General features: G+C 29.3%; 2 protein-coding genes across 2 annotated transcripts; one reads left to right on the top strand and one right to left on the bottom strand.

Moving 5' to 3' along the window:
• The first annotated feature begins 64 nt into the window (after positions 1-64).
• LOC111612745 (MFS-type transporter SLC18B1-like) lies at positions 65-16,433 on the top strand. The gene is made up of 13 exons (XM_023353992.1): positions 65-943; positions 1,246-1,409; positions 2,069-2,077; positions 4,686-4,833; positions 5,178-5,246; positions 5,351-5,444; positions 5,723-5,862; positions 11,505-11,610; positions 12,867-12,895; positions 13,378-13,460; positions 13,550-13,624; positions 16,026-16,119; positions 16,185-16,433. The coding sequence occupies exons 1-13, from the start codon at positions 479-481 to the stop codon at positions 16,281-16,283; spliced, it is 1,575 nt and encodes a 524-aa protein (XP_023209760.1). The 5' UTR covers positions 65-478; the 3' UTR covers positions 16,284-16,433.
• On the bottom strand, positions 1,935-4,264 carry LOC111612738 (BTB/POZ domain-containing protein 3-like). The gene is made up of 4 exons (XM_023353982.1): positions 4,046-4,264; positions 3,653-3,903; positions 3,102-3,485; positions 1,935-3,037 (listed from the first exon to the last, which is right to left on the bottom strand). Exons 1-4 carry the CDS (start codon positions 4,052-4,054, stop codon positions 2,320-2,322), a joined length of 1,362 nt encoding a protein of 453 aa, XP_023209750.1. The 5' UTR covers positions 4,055-4,264; the 3' UTR covers positions 1,935-2,319.
• Positions 16,434-16,912: the final 479 nt, after the last annotated feature.

Raw genomic sequence — 16,912 nt, 5'->3', positions numbered from 1 at the left:
AATATTTAATAATTTTATATAAGTTCCATTACTTAAGATTATTATTATTATTTTAATTATTAGGTTGATCTATTGATAATATGGCTAGATTTAGACATTGTGACTTTGAACTTTAATATATGAGGCCCTACCCTTCCGTTAAGTAATAAGTTTAAAAGCGTGAGACTAAATTGTAGTTTGAATAGAATATATTGCGAGTTATGTATAAATTATTTTATTTTTTGTAAATAAATAAAATTATATTCAATTTCATGTTGCCCTAATGTAGGTCTAATATGCTGTGATTTAGTATTATTACAAATTAATCATAAAAATAAGAAGATAAGCAGCTTACTGGTAAATGATGAACTCACTTTTGTTATCAGAAGTTGGATAACTTCAATTGATTAATCATATCGTTAAAACGATCTGGACAAAGCTCAACATTTCACTGGTAAGTACTGAACAAACTGAACAATCATTATCGAATTCGTGAAAAATGGCGATAGAATCGGATTCAACCGTGACTTCTAATCATAACCAAACTGCATGCAATGTCGAAACAACATGTGATATGAAGTCTACGTATAACCAAAAGTTACCAGAGCGATTTGAGAATAATAATTGTGTATGTTGTTTACAAAAAAGTGCCGAACACATCAGAAACAGCTACGAATCGATTACTCCAAGATCGGAAAGGAAAGAGAAACTTACTTCTTCTTGGAAACGAGCATCATCAGTCCATCGCTGTCCTCTTTATCACAGTGAAAGAATAGATAGGCGCCGGATAAGTGAAGAAGAAGATGACGATGATGATGAAGAAAAGTCGGAAAAACATGAAAAAGGAAAGAAATCGTCTACCAAATTTACTGGTTTACAGAAATTAATTATACTTTGTCTATGTCTGGTGAATTTTACTTCGTTTCTTAGTATGTCGATCATCGCTCCGTTTTTTCCAAAGGAAGTAAGTTTAAACAGAAATATTTCGTATAAAATATTAAAATTTTAATTGAAATGTATTTGAATAAAATATTTTAATATAAATTAAAGTTAAAATATAAATTTGTGTGTAACGTTGTTATTACGTTCCTCAAAAATATTTTATGAATCATTGTGATTGAAATCAATAACACGAGATTATCACATTCTTTGGGATAAAAATTAAAATAAAGAATTATTTATTTCTTATAACTATAGATCAAAAATAAATTTATAATTGTTTATTGATTTAAATAATTCACATTTAATTATTATTATTTAATTTAGGCAGAAATGAAGGGAATGAGAGAATCTGTATCCGGTATAATTTTTAGTGTTTATGCTCTTGTTTTAATGGTCATGTCACCTATTTTTGGTAAATTAGTAAGTAAAATAATTTTTCTCTTATCTAATGAGCTAACTTACCTACACCTTTATTTATTATTCAATTAGTCCATGTGTAGTAGAATTTGATAACAGTATTGATAGGTACAGAACAGTAATTCAATATATTATTATTATCTATTTGAATGATGAAATTAGGATATTGTTGAAAATAATACTGATACGTAGCAATGAAATAATATTTATTTATGATAAAAAGTTCTTCCATTATTTCTTAATCTTAAAATGAATTTTCAAAAAATGCTACAATAAATTAACTTCCGACTAGTTAACTTATAACAAACAACAAATCAATGCAACTAATAAAAGCAAACAAAGAAAACTAAATATAGACCAAAATAAATAAGAGAAACAACAACTCAGTTTAAAAAAAAGAACTAAGGTATTGAGATATTGATGCGAGAATCTGATGTTTTTGCCAACATATAAAACTAATTACAAAAGAAAAATAATGTATATATAATTAAACACATTAGGATATAAAAATAATCAAACACAAGTTTGCAAAATATATGATAAATTAATTTAAATATATTAGAAAATATATTAATCGTACAAAATTTATAATTTAATATCCGCATTTATCTTATTAAAATTCATATTTAATGCTAACTTGCATATTATAATTTATAAAATGAATCAATATTGATACTAGTAATAACAAGTATAACAATATCGAACTGATTGTACAATATTGTTGTCTTAGTTACTTAAAGTTAATATTAATCTATATGACTTTCCAAATATTTCTATTTTATAATTGTAAAATCATATAAACTTAAGAAGCGACCAATTAACAATTACAGTTTCATACAATCATTTCTTAACATTAAATATAAATAATCTTTCTGTTAATGCAGATTTATTTTTAAGCACCTGTTACAAAATAATTATTTCTGTTGCTTTAAATACAACTGAAATGTGATACAAAAATATTATTATTATTATTATTATTTATTACGCGGGTGATAGATAAATTTCATGAAAATGCGATTCTCCATCATCGACATGATACATTTGAAATTCTGTACCATCAACAGAAAAAATACCTGGAACTAAACTTCCAACACATTGCACGAAATTCCAACTTGGTTCGTCACCTTTTTTAAATACAATAATCATAGAACAAACGTCCCCCTCCGTTAAATATACGGACTGTGAAAGCATTATGCGATGATTTGCCCTTCCAGATATGCAGAAATCTTCGTACTGGACTACAGAAACCAATCTCTCTGGATCTTCACCCACAATTACTTTAAAATCGAAAGAAATTGTGTTATAACGAGACGATCGCGACTGTAAGAAAAAAGTTCCCCCTAAAAGATGAACGTCTCTATGTCGTATTTTAAATTTTGCTCGAATCGGTCTTAAGTGCTCCGTTATAGAAAACCAATTGGTACACCTAGCAGTAATGAGTGATTGAGTAGTTTGGTTTTCTTTCGAAGAGCCCTCACATCTTGTCATTTTGTCAGAACTACACCAAGCTGGTAACATTGTAGATCCGGGATTAACTATTGTAGCGAGGATGGCGAATGATTCATCAGATGTCAAAATTCCACTTTTTGCTGGACCGTTGGTGAACTCTTCTGGGGACATCGCTAAAAAACGGACGTATGGTAATAGATCATCAGTCAAATCGCGCAAAGTGCTATGAGAAGTCACTTCATCCATTTCCCTATCGAAAAAAGAAAAAGTTATGTATATACCATAAATATTTATTTTACAATTAAGTTTCTTACCTTTGCTGTTGTTCCGACAAACGTTCGCATTGAAACCAAGTCCAACGCATTATAGCCTGGAACAGTTCGATTTCGGAAATATTTAAATTATCATGCTGCACTATATCTTTTAAAGAATTTGGAGTAATGGTTAAAAAATCATCCGATTGAAGAGCATCTACAGTTTCTTGGATAATCATTTGCCAACTAATCTCTTTCAGATCGTCGTCTCGAAGAAGGGATGCCATATCATAGACAGCACATGATACTGACGAATGTATACTATCTTTTATGTAACGTCTACATTGTTCTTTGAGATGGGGCATATTATAAAGTTCTGCAAATCTATACACTTGCAGAGCCCGAGAGACGGATGATAACTCCCAAAGATCTGAATATATATAACTAGAATAAAAAAAGTTTTTAGATTAAAATGAGAAATAATATTTCAAAATTTAAATGCGTAAATAATAATAAAATATGTATATATAATAAGTTTTTGTTTTATTTATGATCAGAGATGTTTATGATTAAAATCTTGTGAAGTGTTTAATATGATTATTTGTACTTACTTAAGTACGGCTTCGAACGTATCCGCATCTTCGTCAGGAAGTTCGATTTCAGATTTATTTTCCGCTAAAGAACCATAAAACATGGCAGCAAATACGTCACTAGCCATAGCTAGAAACAATTTGTGGACATCAAAACACTTTTTATTACTACTTCTTCCCGTAATTATTTTTACATCTGAATACATTCCCTTTCTAAGCAGATACGAAGTTCGATCGAATATCGATGTTGTCATTGATTGCCACCCTTGTATCTACGTAAAAGTTTAGAATATCATCCGTTACACAAAGCAGAATATTTAGTTGAACAAAATTATATTTAAAATCCAAACATAAAACATTTTTTTAACTGAAAACTTTCATATTTACTTTATAAACAAATTTCACGCATCTTACCTCAGCCATCTTGATGATGATGTGTGCCAGCCAAAAATATCTTCTAAAAATAGTTCACACAACGCAGCAAATGTTCTAGATGTTAAACCAATCAAATCCTTCTTATTTTTTAAAAAATAATTTTAAACATCCATTCATAGAAGTTATTTCGTTTACTAAAATTATCTCTCGTAATGTTAAATAATAAAAACCAGTTACGTTTAGCTTCTAGAATATTTGCTCGTGTTTTATTTTATTTTATTTTAACACGATACAGTTTTTTTTNTATGTTTTAAAACAAGTTAATTTCATGAAGTCTGAACTTCTATACTGTGGGACACATTTACATTCTCCTTTTTTCATGCAGAATGATAATACCTATTTGATCTAAAACAATTTTTTTTCTTACAGTTGCCTTTAATTCATGTTTATCTCTCAAACTTTTTGAAAATTTTCTTCCACAATTTTAACAATTATTTTTTTTTTTTTTTTTTTTTTTGAAATTTTATAAAGACTGCTACACAAAATATTGTGACCAGAATAATAGATTGCAAGGAAATAGGTTCCATCTCTTTGACAACATGGTTGACCGACGACTTATAAATAATAAAATTAAAAACTGTCGATAACTTATGTTAACAATTATTTTTTTTTTTTTTAGGTTTTTAGACAAGCTCACTGATCTGACACTTTTTACAGTATTTTGTTTCATAGTCCGCATCTTTGAAGCAGTAGGTGCTGCTGCCTTTACAACTGCTTCATGTACTTACGTTTTTAGTATGTTTCCTGATGATATTGGTACTGTTTTTGTAAGTGTATGCCTTTGATATAATATTAAAACGCAAGATTTAATGCAAAATTTATATTATATGTAATGTACTGTACTGTACAAAGCATATAAAAACTATAATTTACATTTTTTCCTATGTTCACAATGTTCAGATTAGATTAATTACATAAAATATTATTACGATTCACATTAAATGTCATTAATCTTTACATGTTTTCATAACCAAAATTCCAGTTTTTGTTTCAAAGTTAACGTAAAAATATTGTATATATTTTCAAATAATTTAAACTTTTGATTTTATTAGAAGATAATTAAATTATTAACCTACATTAAATTACATCATAAATTTGTAAAATTTTATAGGGAATTATAGAAACATCCATTGGAATTGGAATGAGTCTTGGTCCCGCTATTGGTGGCAGTTTGTATGCTGTAAGATAAATATTTTGATTGTATATATTCGCCGTATTTATAACTTTTTAATATTTTAATTGAATAATATAAAATACTAATAATGCTATCTATTTTTATGACAGCTCGGAGGTTACGGACTTCCTTTTTTCATCTTAGGTTCAGTAGTAGTTATAAATATACCAATATCGTGGTTATTACTAAGAAATATATCATCAAGTAAGGTTATTAGATATTTACATTATTATTTTAATTTTATTTATATTGTAAAGTCTTTGTAAATCCGCACTTAAAATNACCTTTTTTAGAAAAGGACCGAAATGCATCTATAGTAATAGAATAAAGTGAAATCATTGGCTAAAGCTGTGTGATAGTCTACCGCCAATATTAAAATTTACATTTTAAGTGCGGATTTACAAAGACTTTACAATATATATATAACAGCAGTCATAAGAAATTTAATTAATTTTATTTACTGATAAATTTGTATTGTTTAGTGCCGAATGATGAGACATCCACGACTACATATTTACAACTTCTTTCGATACCTAAAGTGTGGATTGTATGCGTAATTTTGATGGTAGCAGCTCAAACGCAAGGTTTTCTAGATCCAACATTAGAACCTCACATGCGTCAGGTAAGTGTTATACAGTATACAGTACATGTATAGATAATGAATACTGTATTATTTTAATTCAAATGCCATACTCTACTTATTTGTTGAGTAAATAATTTGAGCTGTCATCTTCTATATTTGAGAATTGTGTATTTTCATACAGTTTAAAACTATTTTTATAGTGTATGAATATATAAAAATTCATAAAATCATTGGAGTAAGTAAATCAGACGATTTAATTGGTGTAAAATTATATTTTCTTAGAGGCCTATTCGGAATGAGAAAAAATGGACTTGCTCTTATTTTGACATAGTTTACAGTCGTTATTAAATATTAATACTGTAATATCATAAATTATTTGTTAATAATACGTTTATCACAAAGTTATGTTTTATGTATTTTCATGATAAGTTGATTTTAAGATAAAGCCATTAAGATAATTATATAATTTTATTGCTTCACGTCTATAAAAAAAAGCATTTTTTTAATGTCAAATATATGTGCTTGTCTTATATATTGACTGACAAAAAATGATAAATATGTAATTCTAAATCATAATAAATTTAATTAAGCAAAGGGTGGTGATACGAATTAATCACTTGATACCTTGATCACTATCATTATATCGATTTCTAATAATTAGTGTAAAGTTGTTAGTAATGAACTATTTGATCTGAATATAAATTTGGTACTTTTTTAAAAGTATGTTTTAAAAAGTTTAAAAAATTTAATGTTTTTAAACGTTAAATTTTTATCTTTGTTTGTTTGTTTTTGAAATTCGTACGAAGGGTGATTAGAACTTGAGATAATGAGTCAATATAATATGATAAGTTTCTGCCACAATGCTTAATAATTTACATAAAAAATAACACGCAAATATAGGATACTGTATAATAAGCATTAATAATTAATATCATAACAATAAAACTTAAAACAGTCAACTATTGATGCTTTGAGATTATTTCACATGTATAAATCATTTTGGGATTTTTTTCTCATAAATGAACTATGAATTTTCCATTCCTTTATCAATTTTTCGTAATTCATTTTAGTGCGAAAAGCTGTAGAACTACAGTTGGTTTAGCGAGAACTAAATGGCATGTGATAAGTAGTAACCAGTAGGGTAATGAGGGTGAGATGATGAACACGTGTAATTACTGTATAAAGTAAAATGTAGCTTCTCCTATTAATATATTGCGATAATTGAAAGCCATGCTTACTATTTGTGCTGTTTACGTGCAATTGCTGTAAAAATAAGTGAAAAAAATCATATATTTTTGTTTCTGACTTGCAGAATGTTTTACCAGTGCTTATCTTTATTGTAACCTCGAAAATCTGAAGTTAAGATTAGCGGACGACTTTTGTTGGGCTGCAATTTGAAAATAAATGTAGACTTATAATTTAAACTCTTTTTATAGTATACTTCATCACCTTCCTTCAGAGGTGATAAGACTTTAGTGTGCTGGTCATAATAGGTTTTTGCTTTACTTACTTCTTGTGCACGGATTTTGTTGTAGTGTTGTATATCTACGACTCTTGGCCTCAAAACAGTTTTGCTGACAGGGAGTTTCATTCAAGTGCTCTAGACATCAGAAGTTATGCTGGAGAATATCCGCAAGGAAAAGGCACATTTTTATATTTGAGCATTGCAATGTATGGATCTGAATTATTTTCACGACATTTATTGAAAAGTTAATAGTATCGACAGCTCTTTCGACAAGGCCATTGCTTTTGGGATAGTGTGGGTTTGACGTTCTGAGTTATGTCCTAACACTTTAGGAATAATCTGAATTCTTTTAAATCGAAGGGTGGACCATTATCAGAGATAGACTGAAGGAATCCCATGATGCGAAAAGATTGCTTTTAGATTTATGACCAGTTTAGCATTATTGGAACTGACTCAGACTAACACGAAATATTTAGAAAAATAATTTATTACTAGCAAATAAGTAATATTATAATAAAACAAATCTATGCCCACTTTTTGCCACTGCATGTTGACATGCTCATGCGAAATAAGAGACTCTGCATTGTTTGCTCTTCTAAATTTAATGCAAGTGGGACACTTCTACTTTTTTTATATCGACATTTAACTTTGGCCAATACACAACATAGCTTATAGCTTGTCTTTGGCATTTTTCGATGCTTAAATGACCTTCGTGAATAATGTCTAATATTTTGAAACGAAGACTTAGAGGAATTACAAGTAGATGACTTTTAAATAAACAATTGACAGTTAAGCTTGTTTCTTGATATTCACTTAGTAAGACAATATTTTATAATATTTTGAAGTTCTGTATCCATCAGGGTCGCTAGTTTAATCTCTTCCAGACTTTCAGGGAACACTGCAAGATTAGTTAACAATAAGTTTGCATGTGTACCGATATCCTCTTCTAGAGAATTCTTTCCATCGGATGGGTGTACTGGGGCTCTACTTAATTTAAAATATCTGCTATGAACAGGAATTTTCGCTGTTTATACGTGACACACAGATCATATTCTTGCAGATTCAACATCATACGTTGTAGCACACTGGCATTTCAGACAATGGTTTCTTAAAAAATGACTCCAAAAGTTTATGATCAGTTTCCACGATGATCCTATGACCGTAAATATGTTGTTAAAACTGATTACAAACATACTGAATTGCATACAGCTCTTTTTCTATTTGAGCGTAGCGTGACTGACACTCTGTCAATGACTTTGATAAGTAGGCTATGGGTCTTTTCTTTTGTAGGATGACTTCAAAACTTTGAACGACAAACAATGTTAAAGACTACTTGGGGTGAAAATAAATTAAGACTGCGGCATTGCTTATTATCTCTTTTAATGATTGAAACTCTGACTGCTGTTTCTCTGACCAATGAAACACTATATTCTTTCTTAATAATAGATGTAGGTTGACAGTTTTATCAGCAGTTATCAATGTAAGATCCTAAATAATTTAGGCTACCATTCCCAAAAACGTTTAAGTTCCGTTGTATCCTTACGTGCTGGTAGATGTCATATTGCACTCACTTTTGCTGGGTCAGGATACATCCCATTTTGACTAAAAATGTGATCTAAATACTTGACTTCTTTCATCAGAAAATCACATTTATCTTTATTTAAATTGATTTGACGAGCTTTTTCTAAGACTTTTTGTAGTACAGTATTAGAATGTAATTTCGATATGGGTGGTCAGGCTAATGTAATGTCATTAAAAAAATTATAAAAGTTTAAAAATCGCTAAAAAATACAACTTTAAGAAAGCTTTAAAAAAGAACTAGAAAATATGCAATCTTTAGATGTTATAGTGAAAGTAAGGCTGTAAGGCTTACGTCATTCTCAGAAAATGATATCAGTTTTAGGGAAGGTTTTAGTCAATGGTATAATCAAAAATTTTATTTATGGAAAGCTTTAAAAAAGAACTAGAAAATATGCAATCTTTAGATGTTATAGTGAAAGTAAGGCTGTAAGGCTTACGTCATTCTCAGAAAATGATATCAGTTTTAGGGAAGGTTTTAGTCAATGGTATAATCAAAAATTTTATTTATGATAAACGAAAGCTTTAAAAAAGAACTAGAAAATATGCAATCTTTAGATGTTATAGTGAAAGTAAGGCTGTAAGGCTTACGTCATTCTCAGAAAATGATATCAGTTTTAGGGAAGGTCAATGGTATAATCAAAAATTTTATTTATGATAAACGAAAGCTTTAAAAAAGAACTAGAAAATATGCAATCTTTAGATGTTATAGTGAAAGTAAGTGAGCCTACCGAATGGGTAAATTCGTTTGTTACTGTCGAAAAGAAAGATAAGTTATTTCAAGTTTGTCCAAGAAACCTGAAGAGAGCAATAAAGAGATGTCATTATCCATTGCCAACTGTGGAAGAACTGAGGTCAAAACTAACTGGTGCTAAATATTTTTCAACTTTAGATGCGCAATCTGGATTCTGGATGATAAAACTAAGTGAAAGCAGTTCGATGTTAATTACATTTAATACACCTTTCGGTAGATTTAGATTTAAGTGTTTTCCTTATGATGTGTCAAGTGCTCCAGAAATTTTCACAAAATCATTACTAATTGCTTCTCAGACATACAAGGAATCATGATATATCGTGATGGTATACTGATTTATAGTCAAACATTATAGAGTCCTACAGTGACTAAGATGGCGGACAACGTCGTTTGGCAAAAGTATTAAGTCGGCTGTCATCACGGATTCTTTATTATGCATCACGTTTAATCAACAAAAACTGAAATAAATGAATGAGTTATGCCAAGTGTTGATTATTACGCTGCATTGCGGTTTTGAAAAACTAATATAAAGATACAACATGGTTTCGAAATATGAAAGAAAATTATAGAGTCCCATAACGAGATACAGTGGTGCCTCAGGTTACGAACGCCCCAGCATAAGAAATTTTCAGGATACGACATGAAATTCGAACATATTTTTGCTCCACGATACAAACAAAAACTCACCATACGACGTTACATTAGTTCGCATTTTTCATTTGTTTTTCTTACTACAGTTATTTTTTTAATGTATTACTTGGCTTTAATTGGAGTATGTTTTTCGCGTTGGAACGAATTATTTGGTTTTACATGTAATCGTATGGGAAAAGATGATCCACCTTACGACATTTTCATGATACGATCTCAGTTTCGGAATGGATTAATTTCGTATCCTTGTGAGGCTCTGGAAAGGTCCGAACCCTCACTAAAATTCGCGTTAAAATAATTGTTTTAGAGAAAATAATATATTAGTTAGAAATAGATTTTATTTTATGAAAACGCGACGCTAACTTTTAAACAATAGAAGAATGTAAGTCCGTCGACCATTTCTGGTTACAGATCGAATTAAACTTCGATTTTGACCTCTCCCGCGCCCCCCGAAAGGTTTCGAATTGTCATCAGGTGACGAGGAGAAACCAATCGGAAAGGGGAATCTGAGAGAAAACGGATAAAACCCCGGAAATTCGAGGACGCGACGGCTTCTTCTCCCGAAAGTTCCAAATGACGGATCTATTGTTGTGTGTGTGTCTCTCACCCATCTTCGTCTCCATCTCCCGACCTCGGATCGACATCTTTCCATCAACGGAAGTCGACCGCATCGTCCCGGAGCCGTCCAGACGTGATGGAATGGTTCATTCTCGAACAAGGGACACTCCTTCAAAATGGGACTATCGTGGAACCACATGAGAGGAAGACCCAGCGACCGCAGCCGACGTAGAACTTCCAAGATCGCAGAAATCTTGTAAGCTTCTTTCGTGTTTAATAAACGGTTGTGTTGTTTGTAAACGAAGCATCTATCTCTGACTCAACTGCTTCCACATGTCGTTGATTGTTACCGCTCGGCAATCCAAACGGCAAGGGAGACGATGACGATATATATCACATATTATCGTTCGTTGAGAGTTTTTTCTCCCCCCCTCGGCCCCCACATCCTGAGGTACCACTGTATTGGGCCCTGTCCCTCACCACCAGCTACCCCATTGTGGGCCTGGCCGAAACATAAAGGGTTTGCTAAAAGCAGCCCTCTTAGTGCCCATAAGGCGAAGAGTTTAAAAGTGGGACATGCCCATGTAGTTCAACTGAGTAGTGATTTAAATACTTGACTTCTTTCATTAGAAAATGACACTTATCTTTATTTAAATTGATTTGACGAGCTTTTTCTAGGACTTTGAGGATCGTAACTCTTTCGACATGTGGTCTGCCTGCTATGCCATTACTTGGTTTCTAGATGCTCCTCCCGTTTCCCCACCCACTGCAGAGGGACTTAACGGTAATAATGAATATTAACCAATGCAGCTCAAAATTTTCAACAATTCATCAACAAAGCATTGAGGGCTAGACTTTGTTTTCACATACCTCAACAATATACAGTCAGCCCGTTGGAGGAACATCAACTGATCTCAAACAAGTTTTCTATAACTTGTCCAAAATGTAGAATTTGCATCAATTTGAAAAGTGCATCCAGGATGTGTCAGAATTGCCCTTCTTGTGATATGCAGACAAAATAGATACCATTAAACTCTATCTAAACAGGAGTGGAAAGTCTAGCCCACACAGAACATCTAGGCACATTTACATCCTAAAGATCATCTGGAGTTGCTCATGGACACTAGTAAAATGACTGCAGGACACTCCTTAAATGAACTCAATATCACCATCAGCAATCCTAAAATGCAACCATCAGCATTTTTCTAGGCAAAGCTCTTGGATTCTCAGAAGTGGTCAACATTTCACAGAGAACGCTTTGCAATCTACGCCATTATCAGGCATTCCCACCATATAATATGGTGGAAATGGATTATATCATCACATTATATTCATATTGGAAGGGCATAATTTTAGTTTTCATTGACTACTGACCGCTTACACACACATTCCATCAAAGGCCTAATGACATGTTTCCTACAATATTTACACTTGGGTGGGAGTATTGTAGCAGTCACTGTTGAACACACTATACCATCAAACAAGCATACATGATTTTGTGAACTCTATCCTCTCCCTTGGAAGAGGACGTTATGAATTCAAGTAAAAAGATAAGGGAAAAAAGAGGGAAAATTTGGTGAATAGATGTGTTAGGGAGTCAATCACCACCATACAAATTGCAAGGATATATTCTACTTGCATTTTAATATTCCTTTTGTATACATAAAGTGCAGTGATAGTAAAACAAAGTTTATTATTCAACTTGTTTCCTCAGTTACATAACAGGACACTATAGAATAAAAGAAAATTAATAATGCTACTCAATTTTTATATAATTACCTTTTCATTAAATTGAATAATTAATAGNCTCACATAAAAATATAATTTTAAAGGAGTTTAAAATTATATTTTTATGTGAGTCTCCATTACTTAAATTTAAAATAGTTGCTGATGTGTCTGCTTTTTTTTTTAATTTAGCATTTAGAACTTAACTTTTTTTTTTTAAGTTAGGATGTTTGATTTAGGATTTTAATAAAGTTTTACTTAAGTGTATAAAAAATATTCTTTTTTCATTTAAGTAAATTCAATTATTATCTTTAGATATTTGTGAAATGATCAGTATCAATGAAGTAGGTTTTCAAACTAACAAAATTAAATGTTAATAAGCAGATGTAATTGATTATTATTGATAATTTGTTTACTATTATTATTTTCTCTTAATAGTGAGGTCATTGGTCCAGCATCAGATGGAATTTTAATGGCCTTTTTGGAATTTCACAGTCAGCCATAATACTATCAGAATTTTGTGCTGTTGCTGTATATGTATAACCCATCATCTTAAAATAAAAATAATAAGACTAAATTATGAAATTATTTCCCCCCCCCAGATTTTAACTACATTTCCTCTATTATGTTTGAAGACTCCTAATCATCATAAAGAAGTAAATGAAAAAACACCATTATTACGAGATAATTATAGCATATAATTATTTTGAAAGTAAAATTTGTGTATTATTTTTTATATGTAGATTTTTGTACAGATAATGATTAAATTTGTGCTTTATTTTACTAATATAACAATGTTCAGACATCATCTTAATATATAACACAGTGCTTGGCTGCAGTAACAGCACTAGGAATTTCTTTTGCATTTGCCTTTATTCCGTCATTTGAATGCATATTATTAGCTGCCATGTAAGTTTATAAAATGGAAAATTTTACAAATTGTTTTGTAATATAGTATTTAAATTTCAAAATGAATTGCAAGTATTTTCTAATTTCAGTGAAAAAGGACTTGGTGATAATCTTGTTACTTACAGTAAAGTATCTGGATTGTGGAACAGTGTGTATTCATTAGGGTGAATATTTATTGATATACTATATTATTATATCTAAAATTGAGATAACTGATATATCTGGTTATTTATCTTATAAATTCAACTCAATGGAATTTTCCTAAAAAATTCCATTTCAGTTGATTATTTATATTTTTTAGGAAATTTATTTATATTTTTTAGGAACTCAATGGAATTTTTTAGGAAAATTCCATTGAGTTGATTTATTTATATTTTTGTAGATTTAAAACAGAACTGAATATTCAGTGAAATTCTTACAATTTCCATTAAACTGAAACATAATAAATCATAAATGCAGTAAGATTTATGTCAATAATAAATTAAAAAAATATTAATTTTTCACATACACAAAAAACTAAAGATAACTGTATTATTGATTTTACTAGCCATCACTTGCTAGTAAAATTAATAAGCAATTAAATTTAACTTTTAATTTTTTATCATATGTTAAATTTAGATCTTTAATCAAATACTGACACAGAAAAACCAAGTTTGGTTATATTTAAACTATCAAAAATAATACCAAATTATACATGAAATTAGTTTAAATTAGTACATCAAATCATCTAATAACTAATAATCTTGATTTTTCAAAGTTTTAAGATAAAGCACCATCTTTATTACAAAATTAATTTGTAATTTTTAGTTTTGAGTCATTATTAGCAAGATATCTTTCAATATATTGAAAATAAAAAGGAAAATTTAGCAATTATATATTTAAGTAAGAACACACTTCTTAACTTTAAGAGATTGATACTTATTGCTTGAGAAAAATCAAATTTTAAAGTTTTTGATAGACTCAAAAATTAATTAAAATTTTTTGTACATAGTCTGAATCTCTAATTGATAATTAGAACAAATTTTAAAGATAAGATATTTTACTTTCTTATCTTTGAATGATAAAAATGATATTAAATTTGATATAGATTATTATTTATAAGAAAAGTAATTTAAAAATTTTTTGCTATGAAAGTATTTTTAATTTATAATGGCATAATGAGGAATGCAAATTAGTGACAAGTGCAGGGCAATTGAGAAATTTGTAATTGGAGATTTTTCTCAGGCCTGGAGGAAACTTACAGCATTTGAAAACCTGCTATAAAATTAATGTTCTTATAGCAGAAAATAAAATCTTTAAGACTTTTTACTAATAAAGAAACATTCTATATATTTTATTTGTTTAAAAAACAAAAGGTCAAAGATAATTTGAATAAATGAAGGTCCGGCCTGTAGGCCCCAGCCTGGCAGCAGTAACACAGGCTAGTTCTGCTCATTTTGAATGTTGCTTGATAGAAATAAGCATAATTAAACAAAGTTTTGTTAATGTAGCACACAATGAACACATTAATTATAATTTTACATCATCCAGATTAATAAAAAAGCATATTATTTGAAAATAGTATTTTCAGATAATACTTAAAATTCAATATTTGGAATCTGAATACTGTACTTGTCATCAATGGCATAAGTCTATTGAAGATATAATCTTCAATGAGCATTATTGTTGCATGTACCAACTATTGATTCAATATTATTATTATTACTTGTTCACAGTCTGTGGATTTGTTAATAATTAATTAAGTAGCCCTACACCACACATGTGAGGAACTTAGTTACCAGTTCAATCTAAATCATTTGGTGAGTGAACTGACCTACATATAGGGGAAATACCCATTATTTCTTGATCTTGCATATTATCCTCCAAAATAACACTATCATTGGCCAACAATTAATTAATTTCTAAGCCTTTTGTAATGTAAAAAATTCCCAATTCATAAGCAAATAATCAACATGACTTATGCTTGTTTTTGATAAATATATAAAAGATCAAATTCAAATTACAAAAATTTTACATATTAAATTTTGAATAAAATCTTAATGATAAAAATCATTTTCCTAAAATTATTTCCATTGAAAGCTTATAAGTGAAGTTTTTTTCTATTTCTGTCTGCTTTCTTGAAATTCAAAGTTGTTTAGAAATATTTTACTTTCTTAGCTGAGTACTTTGGGACTAATTACTAGTCTTTCTTCAATTGAATTGAAACTGCTGTTAAAGATTAAATCAAGTAAATTCTTCAAAATCATCCCTGAAGATAGAAAAAAAAACTTGGGTATAAAAGTTAATGTTCTAAATGACTTCAGAATTAAAAAAAAAGCAGACACATCAGCAATTATTTTAAGTTAGAATGTTTGAGTTAGGATTTTAATAAAGTTTTACTTAAGTGTATAAAAAAAAAATATTGTTTTTTTTTTTCACTTAAGTAAATTAAATTATCTTCTTTAGATATTTGTGAAATGATTGGTATCATTGAGGTAGGTTTTCAAACTAACAAAATTAAATGTTAAAGAGCAGATGTAATTGGTTATTATTGATAATTTGTTTATTATTATTTTCTCTTAATAGTGAGGTCATTGGTCCAGCATTAGGTGGAATTTTAATGGACTTTTTTGGATTTTCACAGTCAGCTGTAATACTGTCAGCATGTTGTGCTATTGCTGTATGTATAACCTGTCATCTTAAAATAAAAATAATAAGACTAGATTATGAAATTTTTTTTTTCAGATTTTAGCTACATTTCCTCTATTATGTTTGAAGACTCCTAATCATCATAAAGAAGTAAATGAAAAAACACCATTATTACGAGATAATTATAGCATATAATTATTTTGAAAGTAAAATTTGTGTATTATTTTTTATATGTAGATTTTTGTACAGATAATGATTAAATTTGTGCTTTATTTTACTAATATAACAATGTTCAGACATCATCTTAATATATTACACAGTACAAAATTTTATTAAACAGAGACGGCTTTCTAAAAATTTACATAAATTTATTTTCTTAATTAAAAAAAACTACTAATTTTTAGTTCAAAGTAATCTTTATTGAATTCTTTTAATCAAATATACATTTACATGTTTTAGAAATTATGCCTGCTTATACTCTGTTTTAAAACATTTAAACAACATGAATTGCTTCAGCATATTAAAAAGTAGCAGTGTGTTTATGCAGAAAAATAAGCCTGAAGATTATAATACCTGATTATTTTGCTCTACATTTTAGCTAACTAATAATTTCACTCTTAAGAAATTTCAGGTTAAAGCACTGCTCTGGATGTATTCATTCTTCCAGAATATTCTAAATTAAACCAAAATTATTATTAAACTAGTAAAAAAAATATGATCTAACAATTTAGCTTTCATACAAATTATAGTTTTTTGTTAAAAATTAGTTAGCCAAAATGTGGCCAAAAATAACCTGGCATTACAGATTTAATTATAGTTAAGGG

This window comes from Centruroides sculpturatus, unplaced genomic scaffold (assembly GCF_000671375.1).
Source record: "Centruroides sculpturatus isolate CEXI.00-Female unplaced genomic scaffold, Cexi_2.0 scaffold1750, whole genome shotgun sequence".
NCBI classification, from domain to species: Eukaryota; Metazoa; Arthropoda; class Arachnida; order Scorpiones; family Buthidae; genus Centruroides; species Centruroides sculpturatus.
This window is presented reverse-complemented; position numbering and strand designations above follow the sequence as displayed.